We start from the raw sequence: 23564 nt of genomic DNA, 5'->3' as shown, positions 1-23564 counted from the left end.
TTTTGAGCTTTGTCCTAGACTACCAACAATTATCTTAACCAAGTATAACATGGACATAAGCTATAAAAAAAAAAAAAAGAGGAAACAGACCAGCATATGGGTTCAAAATCTATCTTAAACATCACACACACCCCCTTAACTAGGCATGGTGTAGACATGACCAAGATATAAAAATGATAAACTAATGTACTAACTTGAATCCTATCATAAACCATACAATTATGCTACCTAAACATCACACCAAACAGAAGCTAAGCATAAAGAACAGTAACTACTTGATCTTCATCATAAAATCTCACATATTCTTATTAACTAAACACAACCTAAGTAGAATCCAAGTAAGAAAACAATGAACTAAAATACTACCTTAAACAGAATCTTATTAACTAAACACAACATAAGTAAGAAAACAATGAACTAAAACACTACCCTAAACAGAATCTTATTAAATAAACATGACATAAATGTGAAAAAGGCATTAAATTAAAAGGTATTTACCTTTTGTGAGTGCAACCGAGGTCAAGCAATGGATTTGGAAGCCCTTGTGCTCCAACACCAAACTCAAATCACCACGAACACCAACAACAATAAAAATATAAATTTTAGATCTGGGAAAACTTAAAAAAAAAAAAAAAACTTAAGTTTAAAACGAATTTTTTGACTTTGGAACTCTTAAGACTAAAAATGGCAATTTTCAGTCTATTTGTGGTTTCCAACCCCTTTTCTCGAATGAATGGAGGTTTATATTTATAGAAACCCCATAATGGCTTTAAACTATCACCACCGATGTGGGACTTGCAAATTTTATGCAAGTCCTACTCACAAACTCAAACATACGGTCCGGATCTATGGTGTAACAACAAAATCAACTGCTTACAAGCCTCTATACCAGCATCAACAACAAAAAATATAAAAGAAAAAGGATTGTACATTTAAGGGCTTGTTTGGCCTGATTTCGTGGAGAGAAGGACGAAGCATTAATGGCTTCGCCTTCTCTCTTCACGCCACAAGTCAATCACGATGGGATAGGATCGAGAAACAGGCGGGGTAGGTGGTGGAAACAGGAGGCGGCACTAGGGTTTTACCCTAGCCGCCTCTCCTCTCTTTTGTTTGCAAACAGACCCCTAGGGTCTTCTTTTGTGAAACGGATGGGAGGAGTATAATACTCCCCCCTTTTAACCTCTTAATGGACTGGGTCCTGGTCCTTATTAGACTGGGCCTGGTCCTTTATTCCTTAAAACGCTGGGCCTCTCTCTATATATACACATATATTGTATATGCATCATGTATATTGGTATATACATGGTGTATATACATATATATGCATAAAAGGTCGGAGGGAAAAAAATAAACTAATAAATAAATAAAGAAAACTAATTATTAGTCCATTAGGACTTGAATAATTTAAAACATGACTCATAAGTAAAATAGAAATCATTTTGCGGATACTGCTTTGAATTAATTGACCAAATAAAAGAAAAATTAAAATCAACTATGCAAATGCACACAGAATCAAGATTTAAAGGGTAAAATGATCACTTCGTTTAGTTACCCAAAGTGCCTTGGATAATAAAATTGGAATAAAACTACTAATTTTCCTTGATTTAATTAATTAATCAGACAATTATCCAAAAAGGGTTTTCTTGCGCCTTTGATTGATTTTCAATAAAAATATTCCTTAAATATCATCAAATAAAATTAAAAAATTTAAAAATACCTTGTAGGTTTCTTTATCAATTTAAAAGGGTGAAATATTATCCCAAATAATTTCATAAAAGTTACCTAGATCCTTTAGGGCGCACAACTGATTTTATTTATTGCCCAAGGACTCCGAGCACTTAAAATAAATTACGGGAGGTCAAAAATTAGTGTCAACAGTAATAGTCAGTATTTTATATTAGAACCTCAGTATGGTTTCATATTTCAGTATATAAATCACATGTCAGTACTACAATATGGCTCTCAGATTCATGTTAAAAACTGTCGAATGATGAACACAATTATTTGTTTATATATGTGGACCTGAGGTCTCAGTTATTTGCATATATGAACCTCGGTACACACACACACACACATAGATATATAGTCACAGACTCACAGTTAATTAATTCAAATAAAACAGGAGTTTTCCCAATTTATTCAGTAAGGGGCATTTGTGATTATGATTCATGTGTTCAGTCATCCTAATACTCAATTTCAGTTTCAGTATCAGTATATTTAATGTTTATTGAATTGAGTTTCCCTTTTCCGAGCAACCCACACTATTTATTCTTTTAGTTGGTTTTACATACAAGTACAATTCAACTGTACTTATGTCCCTTTTGTCTGGGGCCTGCATTTCACGATGCACATACTGATTTACAGGACGACGGATCTGTTCATTAGGACCTCTCTCGTATCAACTGCTTGGTGAGCCCTAGTTTACTTTCATATATTCAATTATGTTAGACAATCATGTATGCCGGGGGCCTTGTCCCCATGAAAGTTAGTATTTCAGTATTCTTCAGAGGCTTCATAGACTAGACTAGCAGTCAGTCAGTATTTTCAGATATTGAGTTACCTGTGTTGGCCACATCGTTATATTATCATACTTATCTCAGTATTCATAATTATGATATTCAGTTAGACTTCAGTATTCATAATTATGATATTTAGTTAGACTTTTCAGTAGTTCAACATGCTTTAAGTACATTCCACACAATAATATTTTTAGCAGTTTAGTCAGTAGACTTTTCAGTAGTTCAACATGCTTTAAATGACTCGCTCAATCCAGTAATTCCGGCACCGGGTGCTAGTCTCTCTTAGACCCCGATCCGGGGCGTGAAAATATCTAAAGATCAGTGATAGGAGCAGATTCACTTTTCTTGTTCTTTATGTAGATGGCATTCTGCTTGCTAGTAGTGATCATGGATTGCTTTATGACACCAAACAATTTTTATCAAGAAACTTTAAGATGAAAGATATTGGGAAAGTTTCTTTTGTACTTGGCATAAAGATTCATCTTGATAGATCTCGCGATATTCTTGGGTTGTCTTAGAAGAATTATGTTGATCGAATTATTTCTCGATTTAACATGCAATCTTGCAAGGCTGGAGATGTACCAGTAGCCAAAGGAGAGATTTGGAGAGAAAAGCTATGTGTCACGTCCCAAACAGACGTGAATGGCACCCACACTAGTCCTATATTGGGCGAATTAATCCCTTAACCCATTACCAAGCCAATTCCAATTACTTAACCAATTATAAAACATTACTCACAAATAAATGATAAGGAGAACCTAGCAATAATATAAATAAATAGCAAGTGCGGAAACCTAGCTATTACATCCCCAAAATCTGAAAGTCACCGTACAAGGAATCTAACCAACAATGTCTAAGAAGAAGTACTGTCTAAAAATAACATAATGTCTGGGATGAAAATAGACATCTGAAATAAAGAAAGATCTTCAGGCGGCATGGCATGGATAGGAGCTCACAATCTGATCTTGTAGCGAATAACCTCAACTAGATGCGAGGTCTGGAAGACTTCTCTGGCTCAACGTCTGCACTCACAAAAAAAGTGCAGCAAGTGTAGGTCAGTACAAATAACACGTACTGATAGGAATCATAGGCCAACTAAGATTAGTATCATACACACATACATAAAATAAATGAAATAGGCAGACACGTACAACAAACATGTATCACAAATAATACCCTCAAATAATCTGCCTTCAGAATAAGTCACCAATTATCAATAACGAACACCAATGCTCAAGCCAAAGGAAGTAAAATAATCAATGAAGTTCTCCTCTCTGTCACATATCTGTACACACATGCTAAATGGTAATGTTTTTCCCAAATAGCCATGACCTGTAGGGGACCCATGGTGTCCATGTACCACTCATTCCGAAAAGAACCTTGGACCACGAGCTCACACTAAGCTACATCGTCACCCCTGTCAAATGTGCCTTAAAAGATGTATATGTTCCATCTCAATCATCGTCAACAACGTCTCATAATCAAATCATAAGGAATGACTCAAGAACACGTATCAAGTCAAAATCGATGAATTATAGTTCAATAACACAAGTCACAATAAGACTCACAATTAATTTACTCAATGTAATAGAACATGTCACTAACGACAATTCTTCTCTGAAGGGTATATATGAACACCTTCCTTTCAACAATTTTAAAAATACAATTCAAGTTCATCAGCCTCAACAATGGAGAATCACTTTACACAATTAAATCATACAACTAACAACAATCACCCAAACTCCATATCTGAAGTCCTAGACATGCTTTCTCCCATAGATTCTACGACATATACAATCAACTAATCAAAGTCTAACTCAAGTAAACCGTAACCTACCTCGAAACCGATCTGGAACAATGCAATCACTTTGCAATAGATTTTCCTTTCCTCAAAGCTTCGGGACGCTCAAAGTCTAGAAATCATAATGTTTAAGTAAGTAATGGAGTATGAACTCAATTCATGGTTTCTCTAATCATTTTAATCCTACCCATCTGATTTTAGCCAAAGTCTCCATTTTTATTGGAACCCTAGGCCTCAACAACCAATTTCCATCATTGAATAATAAGTTCTCATGCTATGAAGAGATAATCTCTATTCTTAGATAAATAAACAACATTAACCAACAATAAACAATACCCATTAATATTCTAGGGTTTTCCTTAGTGTTTATGTTCTACCCTTCAATTCCCATTAAAGGTCCTTTGATTGAAACAATAATCAACTAAGAACATTACGCGTAGAAGTTAGTAATTAAGGATTACCTTTGATGTGCCTTAGAAAGTCGCCTCTATGCTCTTGGGAACTGTTTTTGGAATTATGTGAGGAGTGGGGTCGAAATAAGGTATTTAAATCAGGATTCCGACTCATCGAGGTCCACCGCGTTAGCCCCCGGCCGGCCGAGCAACACCTTCGGCACGCAGCCGCTCGCTCCAGCGGCCATTTGGAAAACCGACCCTTCGCTATAGCGGGACCCTCCCTCGCTGCAGTGGTGGATTTTAGGCAGTGAGCTCGAAAATTTTTCACTTTTTATACTTAGTCTCTAAAAATCATTCTAAGGCCTTAATAACACAGTCAAACCACAGATCAAGTTAAAACACACCATAGTCACTTATAAGTCACAAAACACAACATAAAACACGCCCAACTTATTTAGGTCCGCTTATTCCTAACCTCGGGAAAGTACTACCAAGGATAGAATGGACAATGCATGCATAATGACCAAGCGGGTCATTACACTATGACAAACATTTCTTATGCTAGTGCAGTGGGCTGTTTGATATATGCACAGGTGTGTACGAGATCTGACATAGCTTTTGTTGTGAATGTCCTTAGCAAGATGATCATTGGGTGCTGTCAAGAAGGTCATGAGATATCTTCAGAAGACTAAAGACCGCATGTTGATATAACGAAAGGTTGACAGTCTTAAAGTTGTTGGTTATTCAAATGCTGACTTTGGCGGGTGCACATATGCTTATACATTCATTTCTGGTTACGTTTTCACACCTGCTAGTGGTGCCATATCTTGGAAAAGTGTTAAGTAGACATTGAGCACATTTTCTACTATGTATACTGAGCTCGTACCTTGTTATAGTGCATCTATGCAAGCTGCTTGACTTTAAAAAATTTATTGGAGAACTCATAGTTGTTGACTCGTTTCAGAGGCCCATTGTGATGTACTATGACAGTGCACCTGTATTCCTTTTCAAGAATAATAAGTTGAGTATTGACGCCAAACACATGTAGATTAAGTTCTTGACAGTCAAGAATTTGGTGAGACAAGGAGACATTGTTATACAGGATATTAGGACAGACGCAAGGCTAGCTAATCAACTAACTAAGGGTTTCAGGCCCATTGACTTTAAACGTCATGCAACTAATATAGGTGTCTTAGAGTCTTTTGATTCTTTGAGTTAGTAGGAGTCCGTAATATTCTATTATTGTGAACTTTTAATATATGAAATAAAATGCTCATTACTTTCATATTTTTCATTATGATTATTATTATCATTATGGTTCACATTATTGGTTAATCACATCATGGTATCTTGAGGTGGAAATTGGTTCGCCCAAGAGGTAATTCCAATGTGCAATGGTTTGCAACATTAGTTGCTCTGTATTTTGATTGCATTTCGGTAATGCACAGTATCTTGAGATGAAATTTGGTTTTTCTAAGAGGGCATCCATTTTTGTGTATGATGCAATTCGGTAATATGGTATCTTGAGGTGAAACTGGTTTGTCCAAGAGGTGAATCCTCATTTATATGCTTTTATGACATATGGAGAGCCGATAAGGTAATAGTACTTGAGTACATAATCTTGTACATATATATCACCCATGACACTATTCCTTACTACACTGCTAGACTTTGATCTTGTTGGCTTAATTGAAAATAATGTGATTAGGGAAGGTTTCGTATTCCAAAGAACAAATAGAGCGCGATAGTTCAATATTTAAGATTGTGATTGCAAAGGTCGATTAAAGTTTATGGATTGTTTTTTTTAAAATGTGGCCACAAATATTTTCTTTCATCAACCTGGAAAAAATCTTTTTTAAGCAAGTCAAAGTTTTGTTTTCGAAAATAACGATTTTGCTAAAGTAGCCCAAGTGGAGAATGTTAGAAAAAAAATATGAACTTACATTTTTTTAAAACACTTTATTTATATTTTAACTAAATCCATAAACGTGCGCCCAATTATAGTGTGATAATTGGTATGGTCGTGCACTTTATGTGCTTGGTAATGAGTGTGGGCTTAACCCAATGAAGCCCGTAATGGGAGAACCCATTAGGATTTCAGTAATTGCAACTAGGTCTCTCATCTAACCCTATAAAGGCGCAATTGTTCTTTTTCTATGATCATATCAAGAGAGTGACAAATAATCGTAATAGAGAGGCAGGCCTAGTCTGTTCTACAGCCCGTTATGGCTCAAACAAACCTTCAATTAATCATGTTAAGTAGCTTACATACACCTTATACAAACAAGTTACCTATTGAAATTTACCATGATCGTAATCTCTTGATGATGGTAGCGTCATTTTCGTACCCGTTGTCCAAAAATATATAAAATTATTAACAAAAATTGACAATTTGACAATCACACAACGAAATAAATGTAAATCGTAAAACCTGAAATAACAGTTCCTTTTGTTTTTTTATCGGATGCTCCCAAAGGTAATTAATAGATGTTTGTCGTTAACCAATTATTAGGTTCCTTTTTCTAAAGTCTTCGCAAGCTTTTTTTCGATTTTAAAACTTTGTTTAATCAGATTTCTCAAGCTTGCTTTTTTTTTTTTTTTTTTTGATAATTAAGATTGCATTATATTAAAATACTAAAAGTATACAGGGAGCTGATGCTCTATGGCATCTACATCATGAACGGAAATATTACAAAGTGATCCTTCACTAGCTACTGTGGGAGTTACAGACTCCCATTGATGTCCTAGAGGATTGCTAACAAAAGGCGATTGCTGCGCCGTTGAAGCTATGGAGATTGTTGATGTTGTACAAAAGATCTGTTGTGTTTGATCTCCAGATGTGCGGTGCTTGTTCACATGGCGAATGTGTATGCTTCCAGCATAATCACCGAAAAGAACTTGGTTAACAAAAGGGGGAGGCTGGTCAAAAAAAGTTATCCGGCTTCCCGTCAAGTCTGAACCAAAATGTGCAAGTTTATCTGCTATGTAGTTCTACTCCCTATATACGTGTTTCAAGCTTTAAATATGCAGGAACACAGAAAACTTCGAAAGCTTCTGGCCTAGGTTTTCAACTGCTATTCGTTTATGCTCAGAACGAGTAGAAGTCGACTAGGGATTAAAGTTGGAAGCAAACTGCTCCAACAAGACAATAAGAAAAGGATAGCAAAACGAAATAAAGAAAGGCAAGCAATTTGCTTCATGTTAATAGACAAAAAGAAATGAGAAAAAGGGCCTAGCCGATGTGAACTCTCGTTTTCAGTTTTTTTTTTTTTTTTTTTTTGGACTTGTGACATAGATTATACCAAACTATTGAGTGATTACGGTAAGATCCATTATGCAGGATATGATCCAAATAGTATCGCTTTAAATACCTGTATAACAGTCGGAATAAAATAGGTTGCAAAATGTACCTGGAACAAAACATGGTTTAGGTTTTCATATCAAGCTCATTTAGAAGGCTCTGGACTGAAGCATTAAAAACTTTTACAGCCTTCTTTTCGAATTAAAGTGCCTTGTGGACACAATGGTAAAAATTACTCAATCAAAATACAGGTATGTTTAATCAAAATACAGGTATGTTTCCTTCTGTTGTCAATACTTAATCTTCCATAGTATAGACGAACGTTTATTATCTGTGGCTTGTTGCAATACTGATGTACTTTCTAGCTTACCAAGTGCCTTGAGCTTAGCCTCTAATACATGTAACAACTCCTTATACCTTGATTGTTTTCTCTTCAACACTCGAATATAAGCAGTTAATCCAAGCCATTCGATTTCCCCTTTCTCCACATCAAGAATTGGACGAAAATCTGAACCAGTTTTGAAGGAGAACATCCTCTTCTTGATGAGCCTTTTCATATACCTAGTGGGAAAAAAATGAAGCGAAAACGGAGTGAATATGTGATGCATTCCCCCTTGCCACCAACCCCTTTCATTTAGAGTTGTTCCTGATACTTTCATGTTTAAGAACTTAGACAAACTAGCTGAGCTTAGATTTAAAATAATTGAAGAGGCTCTCTACCAATGTAGGTCCAACACCAGTGTATAAAAAGAACAAACAGCACCAATGAGGATGTACTAGATGTTTCATACCTCAATGATTTTCCCAAAGCATCTGCATAAAATTCGGTGCTGAATCTACACAAGCATGATAAATCAGAGATGTAGCAGTGGAACTTCATGGAACACAGAAGAAAAGCTTGATAAATGTTAAGTCTGACCACAACTGCTGAATTTATGTTAGAATCATAAAATATAGGATGGCACTTCGGTCTCAGATAACAGCACAACTTAGCCTTTAAGTCACGGCCTGGTTTATTTATCCAGCCAACAGTGAGGGCTGAACTTAGCGGGGAATTCAAATACCTGTCAGCAAAGGATCACATCAATAAATATCTACCAATTATCAAATTCCTTTGAGCATTGAGAAAGAAGAGTACAAACATTGTGCAGAGGAAAATATTGCTGTTTTGATAGGTTCGGTTATCAAAAATTGTTTTAATAGGTCAATTGATAGCCAAATACGGTCATAGTTGATGCCAGAATGCTAAAGCAAATGGTGGTTGCAACAGAAACACCATTTCAGTCTACAAGACACTTCCAAGTCAATAATCTGAAGAAATATAAAAATAAGCTGACGTGAAGATCTGCTACACACCAATTACAACATCTTGAAAGCCAAAAATGACTTCCACAACAACCCAAGGTAATCTTTCCTGTGGAAAATGGACACTCTGAAAATGTACTTGGATCTTTCCCAGATTCAGTTTACAGCAAGGCAGACCTCTACAAAATAAGTGATACGTCATCAACCAACTATTGAAACTGCAGTTCATGTTAGAAGAGTCATTTTGTTCTGCTATATGCTTAATAGGAAAGTATCATTTTCTTCAGCAAGTGAGTGTTTGATTCCTAGAGTGGCCAACTCCCCTTTATCATAATATAAGCCTTTAAGAAACACTGGAACAAATAAAATAACAGCTCGCATGAAAATTCGCAAGTGATGCCATGTTGCTACTAAGAAGATAGCCGACCTCGTGTAATCTGCCTGAATTTCCAAAGTCGAGCAGTTGATAAATAGTCCACTCCATCGAAGAAACGAGGTTCCATCTTCAACCACATATAATCTATCCGATCCCAAACCTTGTATAATATTCGTCTGAAAGTTCGTTCCAAATTTTTGTTTATTCATGTTACATTTGTAGGCACGAAACCCTCTCTGCAACCGGGAGAAGAACTTAGAAGCCTGTTCCTTTGAGGTTGAGATGAAAAGCAAGTCATCGATAAACCTAAGCGACAGATAGTTAGGTTTACACGTTACGAGGTGATTATATCTTGCAGCTGTATCATCAACGGGACATTCCTCTGAAGGAAATTCAGGGTCAGGTTTACAAGCTTTCTCAGGGTCAGGTTTACAAGCTTTCTCAAGAAATGGAAATATTACTGAATTCTCAAGATGCCCATAATACAAGGAGCAGAGCAGAGAGGACAAAACACTTCCTTGAGGTATACCAACAGATTGCAAGAAAAACTTGACACCTAACTGCAGCACATTGCGCTTTATGTGCTCCTTCAAATCATTTTGAAGCTGTTGTTTTCTTACTTTTCTGCCTTGCACCTGGAACATTCAGTAATTTAGATTTTGTTATACCCACTTTTTGGAAGTAAGGTTCTTAAAGCATATCAATGTCAGGTAATGTTTTAACTGAAAGATATAACTGTTCATTAAATTATTATTTTCTAATTTGTTCTTTGGTTGATGGAGCCTTAATACAAAATGACAAATCAGAAAAATGATTCGTTCCTCTTTCTAGGAGTAGGATCTTTGGTTGATATGCCCTTCCCACCCCACACCTCATTCCTCATAGATCATTATAACCTTGGGATACCTACCTAGAGCTCAATGTGCAATTTCTTTTTGAACTACAAACATCCACGTCAATTCACTGCCTTAAGTTAGTTGGTTGTTCATCCAATCTCATGTATTTCTTCTTTTGTGGAACAGTATTCTCTATATGCACATTGTACCATGCCTTCAAAAAAATGCAATTAGTACCAAAGAATTATGAAACAAATTCACACAGAAGTGAAAGAAGCCAAGAGAAGACCATGAAATGTACATGTGGATGTGTTTACCGTAAGGCAGTTCAAATAATGGTAATGTGTATGTGTGCTTTCAAACAAACACAATAAGGCAAAGAAAGTATGAAACAAATTCACATAGAAGGGAGAGAAGCCAAGAGAAGACCATGAAATGTAAATGTAGATGTGTTTACCACAAGACAGTTCCATCTAATGGTAATAAGTATGTGCTCTTTCAAACAAACACAATCAGGGCCAAGAATTTATGAAACAAAAGAAGCCAAAAGACGACCATGAAATTTGCATGTAGATGTGTTTACCCTAAAGCAGTTCAGAATATCCTACCTGCTGCTTTACAAGAATGCCACGCAATGAGTGATTGGGAAGACAAGACCTGACGTTGGCAGGATCAGGGACATCCTCTTTACTTCCTAATGTCCAGTTTTGTGGTATCCGCAGTGATTTCTTGGTGCACACAACTTGAACAACTTTGTTAAAAAAATATTCATCCTCCAAATTGAGATCATCCAGCACACTCAGTAGCTTATCTTGGTCTACAGAATCAAAAGCTCTTTCGACATCTGATACAATGATGAATAGTCCAGGTTTGACAGAAAAAACACTCTTCAGATTTGATAAGAAAGGGACAAGCCTTTTATACACATCGTTATAGTCAAATACAGATGAACCCAACCTCTCTGGTTCTTTTGCTACTATACATTTGAGCACTAAATGCAAATCTTTGAGGACTTCATTAACAGACTTGTAATTGTGATACTTGACATTTCTACCAGCGCCTACTTTTCTGTGACCTCTGGGTTGCAGAGGATGATTCACAGGCAACTTTAGTGATGCTTTAAGATTTGCCAGCATTCTTACTCCCCTTTTTTTTGGAAGTAGACGTACTTTTGAGAAGCCAAATGACCTAGTCCTTATTATTTTCCTGACAGATGCAGCAGTTAATTCTTCATAACCTTGATCTCTTAAGCAGGTCACAGCTTTGGAAATAATATTCTCCCAAGTAGGCTTGCGATAGTAAAATATATCTTGTTTCTCATGCTCAGCTTCAGTTACGTAAAAGTTGGCTTGAACCAGAGGCAAAACAAAAGAAGAAAATAACCAAAATATCCAGCGTTCTAGTAGTTGATGTTTCAATAAAAAGGAGTATTCATCTGATAGTAGAGGATAACTAGATAGTTTAACTTTCCTCATGCACTGCTTGGACGTGAATTTCTCAAACCTTCGTAGCTTAACAAACTTGTATATATTATTCGTTAGAACTCTCCAATTAGAAGTAGTCCCCAGCAAATCTATGGGCACTATACTTCGACAAACAGCCCAAGCAAATGATACAACTTGCTCCTTCATACAATAATAATTGGTTGGCTGCAACAAAGATTCCGGACTATCATTTGCAAGTAAACTTGCTTCAGATTTGTTTCCCTGATCCCAAACAGTTCAGAACATCACACATTCAATAATCATATATCTGGAAATGCTAGTTATGGAGAACTGAGTTGGACCATTCATTGACTTTTCAGTTTTGACTAACTGCACCTAGTTATGTCAGATAAAAAGTGGCATCGAAGAAAAGGTCATATGACCAGATTTCTTCTATTGGATAACAATAAGAGATTGCAGTAGGCAACAGCCTGGCCCACAAATTGAAGTAATACCCAAAATCTCAAAAATATATGCGGCTCGGTTGATAAGTCTTTGGGAGTCAAATGGTAGAGAGTACCGGTGAATAAAGACTATTTTTCTTTCTTTTCATATAACTTTTAAACCTCAAAGGGACCGGAAACAAGAAGGGATAAACTAAAATTTAAGAAGTTCAACAAACTCTAACCTCCAAGATAGTTGCAGCAATGCTTTTGGTATCTTGATCCAATGATGGAGTAGAACAGTGTTTTTTCAACAGCCTTAAGTGTTGGCACTGGTGAGCTTTGCGGATGAGAGATTTCAGCAACTTAATAATTGAATGGTATCTAGGCAAAACAACAAGTGTTAGAAAAAAGACCAAGTAATACAGGTAAAGAAGTTCACTCCTGTCCCAAAAACAGAACTAAAGGGCAATGTCAAATGAACAAAATAACTTGTGCTGAGACATGTACCATGTTCAGGTATTTTAGGATAAACAACATAGTGGTCCACACTTTCACTGATAAAAGAAAGTGGAGATAATAGTGCAGAGCACGGAACAGAATGAAAGAGAGTTGGCCCAAAAAAACCCATTCAAGAGTTGGCCCAAAAAAACCCATTCAACCTTCTCTGGTTACTTCAGTTAAACTCCATTAGCAAATTGAAATTAAATATGACGTAGTAGTTAAATAGAATTAGAATTATAAAGCTTCAGGATAATAGCTGCAGGCAGCTCTCGAATAATCAATTCAAACGTAACCTAACAATTGACTACGTATTCAGAATACAAAAATATTGACGAAAGACTTTTCTGATAAACTAGCCCCAGCAGCCCCCAACAGATATTGAATTCACTTAAGCTCCTACAGCATTGCCATCTACTAGAGCACAAATTAAACAGCATTGTTATGATGATCCGGCTCCCTCTATCAGGTCACACCATATTTCTTTTTGGCCTTTCTCTTACCAAGAAACAAAAACCAGCTTCTAAAACTTGACTCTTAGCATTTTCTCGATAAACAACCCAATGCTTGACTATGGCATAAAGCTTCAGCACAGTCTATAAGCTTTGTCATGTATGTTGGTCATCCATAATCATTCCATATTCACTAGCCCCTAACTGCAGACGCTTTAAGCTTGAGCAGACAAAAAGAAACTGAAAACATGATAAGAAGAGCACCATATCTTTTCAGAAGGGGTAAAATCTCAAAATCTTTGGATGTTAGTAAGAAAGATAAAAGTACAGTGCTAAATCATTACATTTTAGAGTATTCTTGACAAAGATTATCTGCATATTCATCTGAGAGGTATGCCTTCAGTGCATGAAGAACGACCAAAGAGACTACATGAGATAAAAATCCTTGAAGGAAAAGACAACTTAAAAGAGAAGCAATGAACATAGATTATGATCAATAAAAGAACAAGGGAAAGCTGTTGCTCACAGACAAGAGGATGTGATGAGATTACAGTTGCTGCTGTGCATGCAAGGAGCTTCCTGAGTAGTGACATAAACGCCAAGAGATCCAAAAATTTCCTTGAAGAGTCTAGTTGCTCCAGAAGAGTTTGGCTTCAAATAATTCAGGATGTCTGAGTATTCTTGAGTTTGTCAACAAAGTTTCCCTTAAGGTGGTGCAGAGGCCAACAACAATCAGTTTCAATTTTAGTTTTTTTATTTTCTGGAGTGACTTGGTAATAAAGGCAAAACTCCTCACTAAATTAAAAGGGAGTGAAATCATTTAACTCTTTATAAGCAGAAAATTTCAGAACAAATATGAATAGAAGTGAAACTCCAGTCCTTTCTTAATTTTGACTAGTAGCAATGAAAGTGAACCATAATCTCAAGCCTTAGCATGGGGACAAAGTAAAAGGATACGCTTGGGTGGGAATACTGACGAACAACTTTCCAACTTGTAGAACATGGTTTGCCTGTTGATTTGAGTTTCCTTTTTGACCTCTGGAAGAATTTGAAAGACCAAACAACAAGAGCAACACACATTTGTCTGTTGATAAGAAAAAGGGCAAACCTTTTATTAAAGCAAAAAAATTGAGGGTGAAGGTCTAAATACATGCTGAAATATTTATAGCTGAATTATTTGTGAACAACATGCAGAACTTCCTGAGTTCTGATTGTTAAAACTTTTACCTTTTTCATCAAAAAGAAAACTTTCTGAGCCTCTTCATAGAGGAATTTAAGTACTCTAAATCTACTGATAAGGAAAGGCTCAACCCTGATAGAAATGACTTCCGCAAGGAAAACATTCTTCTCTCATCAGAACTAGTTTGGATAGTTACACTTTTGAGTAACTTATTGTTTTTCTTTCTAAAAAAATTCTTCTTCTTTCTTTTCTGTTAAATCGATAAAATTATTTCTTTTTTGTGCTTCTTCAGTTTTCATCTTGGTATTCTTTTCCACGTTCTCCCACTTTAGATCTCTGGCAAAAGAGTAGTGTTTATTTTCCTGAATGCGACATGTGTGATAAAGACTGATAGGAAATATCACTGCTAGGGTTCCTAGGCAGACTTTCTATTATCCTATATGTGCATGTTCATACTCATATTGCATAAAGGAAGATAAGCCATCCACAACAGAACAATCCTAGATAAAGCATTCTCAAATAACGCCCATGCTGTGTTACATTCCCCTGGTCCTATTAATAATCCTGTCATATTTTTGGTTAGTTCTGGATAAATATTCAGATAAGACAGCGAGACACAACTATAATGCTCATGTGTGTGTAATAGAGATGAAATTAAACTAATTCTCCACTGATGATTTTGAGAAATCTACAAAGTAATAGAAACTGTACAAGACTATGAAGGTTAGCCAAACTAATTAAATGATAATAACTTATATACCTTTAATAATCACATTTTTTCTAAGCTTAAAATTTACAATTAAAAAACACATAAAATTACTTCTTTTTTTTAACATGATCATTGAAAATCTTATATCTGTACAGCATTAGCAATTTGTATAAAGAGAAAATGTTCAGGTAAAGGCAAATCCAATCTACTCAAAAATCCCACCTATCTATCAGTGTTGAATAATCCCTTTGACTGTTGCTAAAAGGCAAAAGGCTTCGAAAAGTGCCAAAGTCTGCTGAGGTTTCATTGGTTAAGTGCAAAGCTCAACTGAGGCATGGGATATAGTGAAGAAAAAAAAGTGGGAAGGAAAATAACATATGTGTGCATGCATGTTTATCGTAGAAAAAGGTAATTACAAACACAATAGCAACTATATGAATAAATAAATTGAAACAAAATACAATTAGTGAAATATATGAAGTAAAAATCATGTAAATCAAATTCAAAGACCATTTAGAAATTTTGATTCAGATTCAAAATGGAGTATCAAGTTTTTGATTCAGGCTTGATGACCAGTATCCTATACTAAATTGCTACTTTCCTATTCCTAATCGTATCAAATTCATTCAAGAAATAACAATAGATATGCAAGCAATAGCAATTGTTCAGTCGCCCTCATCAAGATTGAGAATGATGGCGAAACGGCACATGCTTATTGCCTTGGTACCAACACTGAAATGCCGCTTAAGCAAAGTGAAGCACCTATCCTACAATGCACCTAGCTTCTTCAGCGCACCTCAACCGAAGCTTTGACAACATTCATCCCTTAGATAAATTGGGGTTAAGGATGACTCATCTCAATACACACCCTTGAGCATCCCGAGAAGAGATAAGTAGGATTCGATCATTCCAATTCCTCCTCATTTTGAGTTATCCCTACTAAACATTCACTATAATCATAAAAGTGCATCATTTCACAAGAATAAAATGCAAATGCAATGATTTTATAAGATTGGAAACCTTCAACTGCAATATTCTGAAACATCTTACAAGTCAGTAATTTCTTTATCAGCATATGCATCAGGGGAATTGGACCATATTATAGGCGTAAAATACCACAAGCTAGACTATAAGATCAAAGTTGATAACGGCAGTATAAGTTTCATAAATCACCTTTTCAAGAGGAGATCTTGAATTTGAGCTTACATCACACTTCAGGTCTCCCGACCAGTTGACCTTAGTGTTGAAACTCATACACGAGATTAAGGAATGTGTTCCTTGAGCCTTCAACTGCCTAAGCTTCCTTTGACGCTGCCATTTATACTGTCTTTTACGCTTCCCATACGATGGAGTTGGTGTATTTGAGTAACATTGTCCTTTCCTAGATGGAAGCACTTCACAACAAGTGGAATTAGCTTCAGCAGATACTGTAGTTTCTGTAGATAACTTCTCCATCATACATTTTTTCCTGCAGCACAAGGGAATGGAAACTATAATCCTACAATGACAGCAAAGCCAGCTAGTACAATTTACTGTAACACCATCAGGACACAAACCTAATGCACGTCTTTTTCCTCGTTGATGAGTAAACTTCGTCTACCCTTCTCTTTTTCCTAGATTCTGGGATTAGCAATGGTTAAAAGTTTTTCAACAATTCAAACAATGTGGAATTCAGATCTGCTTATGTTGAGCAGAAATCTACGACTTCAAAGTATATTAAGAAGCCACATGAGGAAAGAAATGAAATATGAGCACCCCGTGAAGCATATAGACTTGTGGTACTAATATCTGAGAGAACATTTTGCATACCTAACATGACAAGGCCAACCCTTTAAACACCCAAGGGCGTGGCCTAGTGGTCAATGAAAGTGGGTTGAGAACCATGAGGTTTCAGGTTTAAATCACAGCACAGATAAAAAACACTAGATAATTTCTTCTCATCTGTTCTAGCCTTAGTGGACAAAGTTACCTGATACCTATTGCTGGTTAGGAGGTGGCACGTATCCATGAAATTAGTCGAGGTGCGCACAAGCTGCCTGGACACCACGGTTATCACCAAAAAAAAAAACCCATCAAGTATTCGAAGTTCACTGGCCCGACTAATCTGAATTACCGGTAGGCCCACTAAGGGGGTAAAGTGACTCCCTACTGAGATTGGAGATGTTCTTCATTCATATGGCTCAAACTTGAGATCTCTAGTTAAGGGTGGAGGTAACCCAACCATTTCATCACATGCTTGGTGACGACAAGGCTAGATAACAGAAGATATAATACCCAAGATATCCTTTGACTGTGTAAATTAGGTTCACCAACTATACCTACTTATGCATTGTTCAGTTATCTACAACTTATCTCAATATTCCAATGGCTTTTAACTATGAAATAATAAAACTGTCGTCAAAAGTCAGGAGCCTACTGTACTCTTCTGTCAGGAAAGTCGACTGACTGTTCAGTAGTTATTGCTGGAAATCCACTGTTCCTTTTACCAGGGAAATTGGGATACTTTAGTCAAAGAAACTGATGTACTTGCTCTCCCCGTATGAGATAAAGACAATAATAGAAGTTTAAATGAACAGGAAAATCCGCTATTGAATAATGAAGACTATCAACCTAAGTTACACGGACTCGGCTGCGGGTATCCGATACCGATACGGATTCGAGCATCGGATTCGGCAAAATCTAAATTTAAGATTCGGGGGTGCGTATCCGGTTATGGATACGGGTGTGGGGATTCGGCTAAGAAAATTCAAAAATTATATAAAAAATAGAGCTATAAAGATATTACAAATTTTGAGAGATATTCTTATGAAAAACTTACATGTATATGAAATAAAAGTACTTCTTGGTTTATCTGAAACATGAAGCAACATATATGAAATAAAAGTACTATAATATTGAAGGCATTTTCCTTATCTTAAATCTGTTTTATTTTTAATTTTGAGAAATCAAAATCTCAAATTTTTCTCCTAAATTTGTCGACGGACTCCGGTCAAAGTATCCGTATGTGATTGACCATATCCAGAACGTTTGCCGTTCCGGCACCCGCACCCCTCCGTATCCAGAACGGGGACGGCACCCAAAATGGCGAATCCGTGTAACTTGGCTATCAACTACTAACTTTTTATCATTTTGAAACAGGAGAAATGTCATATGAGTAAATCTGCATCCAAATCTACCGACTAGTGAGTTCAGAAGCTACTCCACCATATGACAACTTAAAATTCAGATTGATCAGTACAGGACGTGATGCTTTTGAAGGGGTATAAGGACAAGGATGATTAGAACTTGATTGAAATCTTTTCCCGTTAAAAGTTTGAGATATGGCACAATAGTGCTAAGCTTCACAACAAACAGCATTCGGGCAAAAAAAAAGAAATCAAGAAGACTATTCATTAGCCTACTCATATGAAATTTAATTATACTGCAACAGTAGATCAAGAATCTTTTTAACCACGAAGAGAGAATTCAAAGCCTCTCAAAAGAAGAGGTATTTAAACTGGTAGTTACCAGGATGAAGTAATGAAGGCTTATAGGTAGTGGCAGATATGTGCAGGTGAGATTTTAGGCACAAGTCACTGATGGGAACTCCTGCCACCTGATGGTGTTTGTTTCGAGGAAGCCGCAAAAATATTGAGGTGTTCTTTAGTAAATAAACCATGAGAACATCCCCAATCTGCAGGTTGACAAAGTACACTTTAATAAAGTTTACTTGCTTACTACCACATAAGAAAACAAAATAGTACACCAGAAAAGCTACTATCTCACACCCTTTTAAGGAGAAGGCTCCATGATGGTGATGTCAGAAGCTTTACAGTGTCACTAAAGCGGCTCATCTATACAACAACAAGAAGAAAATTAAAAGATAGGAAACATAGAACAGTTGTAATCAAAAGAATTGCCACCTTGAAGGGAAAAAAATGCAGAAATAAAAATGCGAACAAAGGAAATCAGCTTGACAAAGGCGTTGCTGTTACCTTATCATAACCAAAACTTATAATGTTAGAACTGCTGCATTGCTCACTTATTGTCATTTCAATTGTCCTTTTAACAAGCTGAAATGGCAGGGTGTAAAAGATTTTCAGTCTGAGTTCAAACAAAAGATTGACATCTTTATCAAAATTCAAGTTAAATTTAGTGTGCTATAGAGTTGCATATATTGCAGTAACAGTTATCAAGAATTCCTACCAGAGCAGCAGTATTGAAATGTAACAAGGTTGAGAAAATCTTAAATCCAAGGATATTTCAATCATATTAATATGTTAAGCATCATTTAATTAGAGAGTTGTCATCAATGTTATTTATGAAATACCTAATCATCTTCAAATGAATGTCATATTGGATGAATTGTTCCTAGTCCTTACTTTGAGATGAGCTAATCCAAGCATTAATCAAACAGATAGCACATATATGAAACAGATAGCACGTTCAATCAAAACACAATACGAATTCCCAACAAAGCATATTCCGCACCCTTGCACCATCATACTCATTCCCACATTAATTCCTGCATATATAGGAACCATATTTGAAGATATATAAATCTAGAAATTAAGAAATTTTATAGCGCTTTTCATTTTAGAGTAACTTTAAGGCTGTATATATACATTATGACATAATGTTGCCTACATACTGAACGAGTATAGCCCCAGGCATGTACTGATTATAAGTCAAATGCAAGAACTTTTTAAAAGAAATAGAAACAAGTTTGCCCATTATGAAACAAATGTATACAAACACGGAAAATTTTAATTACTCCGGTGACTACTGTTTTACATCCATATAGCTTGTTCTTCTAGACAAGCAGTACATTTCAGGGTTTGAAGCCTTATATTGGATCCATCTTTTAGGATGTGAACACATACAAACTTGTATGAAAACCTAGCCACTTAAAATAATTAATCACTGTTAGTTGTGTTTCATGAATTTGGACAATTAGTACAACATTTGAAATGTCTCTGGAGCTTCCCTCCTTAGATACCTTCTCATTTAGCAAACCAGGAGCATCGAAACTTGTCATGGTCGAAAAATTGCTGCTTAATTCAACATTCAAAGCATTTCCTGGACCTATTCTAGCCAGTGCTTTGCAAGTTTATGTAGTTATCTAGTCCTGAGACTACAATCAACAAAGATAACATTTCAGCCACCATTCTACTAAACTAAAAGGATCTCCTAGTTATCCTTTTAAGTCATGACTATATTTTGTAACTTGTGTGGGGCTTAGTTGAAGGAGTCAATAATCGCACTCTGGAGGCACAACATCCTCAGTAACCTCATCCCCATTCTAGGCAGCACAGAGTACATCCAATGTAGAGCCATGCTCACACTAACACCTACTGTAAGGTGTATTTTGATGTTGTCCCCAGAGCCAAATGGATCAATAGGCTCTCAAACTTATAATTATGGGTAACATATATTCATCAGGTGAATGACCAATACATCAGGCTGTCAGATGAATTCTAATAGGTACAAGCCAAGTGTATGATGGTACATATCAAAAAGAAAACCCCAAGAAACATGAAAGTTCTCTATTTACAGAATGTATTTACATAAAGAAGAAAAAAAAGGACTAGTGAATGAATGAAAAACCAAAAAAAGGGAAAAGAACTAACAATCAAATACTCATAAACCCATTTCAAAAAAGAAATACACCCAAAAACATGCACGATCACCCCCAAATTTCAGCATAAAACTATTTGAAACTGCTCCAAAGTACATTGATATTTAGCCTTTCAAACTGGCTCTTTTTCCTAGGGCTGTCATTCTACAGTCCATGTTCTTCCCTTTACCAAGCTAAACTTAACAAATTGTGTACCATCAAACATTTGAACCAGTTACACTTCCAGAATCCATTTCACACGGTAATCAGAGAAAAGATTTGTCTTCGATGTACCAAACGATTATGATAGTAGTAATAATCTGACACGAGGCTTCTTGGGCTGTTAAATACAGGAACACCTTTTTTCCGTGATATACAGGAAAAAACATGAGTATAGTTAGCCCAGGCAACAAGGATGAAATGATAGGAATAAGTTGATCTTAAGGCATGAAACGGAATACACATGAATCTTCTCTCGTAAAACTGTTGCTTCTATTGGATTATTGTCACTATAGAGGCTAAAAAATTGAACTACTTCAGCTATTTCCTAGACCAAACATATGAAATACCCTTCTATACTCTCAGGTTTCTGCCAAGTTTGTCAATTCTAAATGTTATTAACAAAAAAACTATTGAGATTGATTGACAGCCTAATTCAATCAGCTAAATAACCAGCAGATTTTAGATTAACTCCGCATTTCAGCCAAAAAAATGACCATATTTTGCTATTCAAGTGTCAACTGTATCGCTCTTCAATTAATTTCTGAAAGAATTTTGCTGAAATATATTCAAATTAAAGACTTTCATCTCATAGTATCTTCTAATATGGTTCGTAAAATTCCATTTCGAAACAATTTACAAAATTCATACGCTTAGAATTTTCTCTCAACTGCAGTAGATTGGCATCAACATTTCAGCACAACAGTCAAAATCAGCAAGCAACCTCTCAAAATTATACTCCCTTCATTATCAATTTGTTTGTCTTACTTTCCATTTCAGTCCGTTTCAAAAAGAATATCTCCTTCCTATTTTGGGCAACTCTTTAATTCCAGCTTTTCACACGACATATTTAAAACCACAAGATTAAACGGCATTTTTATCTGGTACATTCTACATATCTCTAATTTACGAGCACAAGATTGAAGAATATTTTTTACTTTCTTAAGTCCCCTGTCAAGTCAAAACCAGACAAACAAATAGAAACATAAGGGTATCTTTTTAAAGTCCGACAAAACCAGAAAAGGGAAAAAAAAAAAAAAAAAAAAAAAAAACGGTAGACAAGATGAACAGTTTCCCGCCAAAATATTTTTCAAAAAAATTATTTCGAGAAATACTTACTTTTGTTCACATGATCATGGAAATAAAACAGATACCTCAAGGTGGGGCCAGCGGCAATGAGGATCATAGCTGCGAAGAGGAGGCGCGTTATCGGAGACGACAATGAAGCACTGGTTGAGAAGCTTCCGATAATCATTTCCATCTTTTTCCCTGATAAGATACGACAACATGGCCTCATTTTCGCCAACGCAACTGAGGCACTTGCTACCCTTGCATTTGCAATTAAGTGATGTTTGTGGAGGAATTAGAGATAAGATTGTATCTGCCAGAGTACGTGCACGCTTGTGGAACAACCTCCATAGAACCTCTGGAACTCTCTTTTTCTTCATCACCATCGCCAAACAGGATTCTGAGTGAAAACCGAATAAGCTATAGTGTGACGATTTAAATATTTTAGAAACTACTCCCTCCCTCCATTTTTAGTCGTTGATTTTTAACTTGTCCAATTTAAAATATTAAGAGATAATTTAGGGGTTAGGGTAGTCTGGTTTGACTTGACACGTTTTCCCATTTTCCAATTCATTTCCCAGTGAGTGAAATGATTTATATTTCTTCATTTTTTATTTGTTTGTCTGATTTTAATTTGAAACGAAATTTAATAAAGAAAAAAAGATTTTTAAATCTTTTAATCTTAAATTAAAGATGTGTAGAATGTATCAAAATGAAAATTTTAAATTGATGAGTTATCAAAAAAAAAAAAGTAAAAGAGACATTCTAAAAGGGAGAATACGACAAACAAATTAAAATGGGGAAAGAAATAATTAGGGGTATTGGACTGTGTCAAGCCACACATAGGCAATTAAATATGAGAGGGAGTAAATTTCTTTTACCCAACGGTTGTTGGGGTAAAAGTCAACAATGAAGAAAATCTACTTTCTTTCTTTTGTTCCCTCCCGATAACTCTGTTTCCCGAAGTTAAACTGAATTTCTTAGTTCACATTTGAATAGTTCTACAGACTATGTACAGTGTAATGTGAGGCCTGTAAAGTCTCCTGGTCAACAAGTCATAATTTCAATTAGGACTTAGGAGAATGGTTCAAAATTACCCTTTTACGGTATAAAATATATTGTAAATTTATTCCCAGTGATACTTTGGGGACATTAAGGGGTCGTGTGGTAGCTGGTTAATATTATGTAGATATTAGTAATACAGGTATTAGTTATGTAGGGTTTAGTAATACATGTACTAATTATGCAGGATTTATTTATGTATGGTTTAGTTATGCATAAATTATTCCTTGAATGTTGATTTGTTATACTAAATGTTAATAAATATTATGTACTTTTTAAAATTTAAATATTTGTTACAATTGAAATTAAAAATATTAGTATTTTTTAAAAAAATATATTAAAATATCAGTAAAATATTATATTAAAAATTTATAAAA

The 23564-nt window shown here is 35.7% G+C and overlaps 1 protein-coding gene across 3 annotated transcripts; it reads right to left on the bottom strand.

Annotated features, from left to right (window-relative positions):
- Nucleotides 1-8110: 8110 nt before the first annotated feature.
- Nucleotides 8111-22771, bottom strand: LOC132063137 (telomerase reverse transcriptase). 3 transcript variants are annotated; one of them, XM_059455578.1, is made up of 13 exons: nt 22212-22739; nt 19217-19294; nt 19010-19075; nt 18750-18915; nt 16799-16862; nt 16416-16710; nt 14311-14437; nt 13880-14024; nt 12646-12784; nt 11142-12239; nt 9749-10332; nt 8808-9080; nt 8111-8577 (listed from the first exon to the last, which is right to left on the bottom strand). In XM_059455578.1, exons 1-13 carry the CDS (start codon nt 22509-22511, stop codon nt 8307-8309), a joined length of 3606 nt encoding a protein of 1201 aa, XP_059311561.1. In that variant the 5' UTR covers nt 22512-22739; the 3' UTR covers nt 8111-8306. The 3 variants fall into 3 exon arrangements, 2 of the variants coding, with proteins under 2 accessions (XP_059311561.1, XP_059311562.1); XM_059455579.1 differs by lacking the exon at nt 22212-22739 and adding an exon at nt 19552-22168; XR_009416338.1 differs by lacking the exon at nt 8111-8577 and having other exon boundaries at nt 8943-9080; nt 9373-10332; nt 22212-22771.
- Nucleotides 22772-23564: the final 793 nt, after the last annotated feature.

The sequence above is a fragment of the Lycium ferocissimum genome, chromosome 7 (genome assembly GCF_029784015.1).
Source record: "Lycium ferocissimum isolate CSIRO_LF1 chromosome 7, AGI_CSIRO_Lferr_CH_V1, whole genome shotgun sequence".
Lineage (NCBI taxonomy): Eukaryota > Viridiplantae > Streptophyta > Magnoliopsida > Solanales > Solanaceae > Lycium > Lycium ferocissimum.
The sequence above is the reverse complement of the archived record's forward strand: the minus strand, read 5'-3'. Positions and strand labels throughout refer to the sequence as shown.

Coding starts and splice junctions, on each gene's coding strand:
- LOC132063137 (XM_059455578.1), bottom strand. CDS start 22,511: ATGGTGATGAAGAAAAAGAGAGTTCCAGAGGTTCTATGGAGGTTGTTC. Junction 16,711..16,798: donor AGGAAAAAGACGTGCATTAG/GTTTGTGTCCTG, acceptor CTTGTGCTGCAG/GAAAAAATGTATGATGGAGA. Junction 14,438..16,415: donor CAAGATCTCCTCTTGAAAAG/GTGATTTATGAA, acceptor TCTTATCAACAG/ACAAATGTGTGTTGCTCTTG.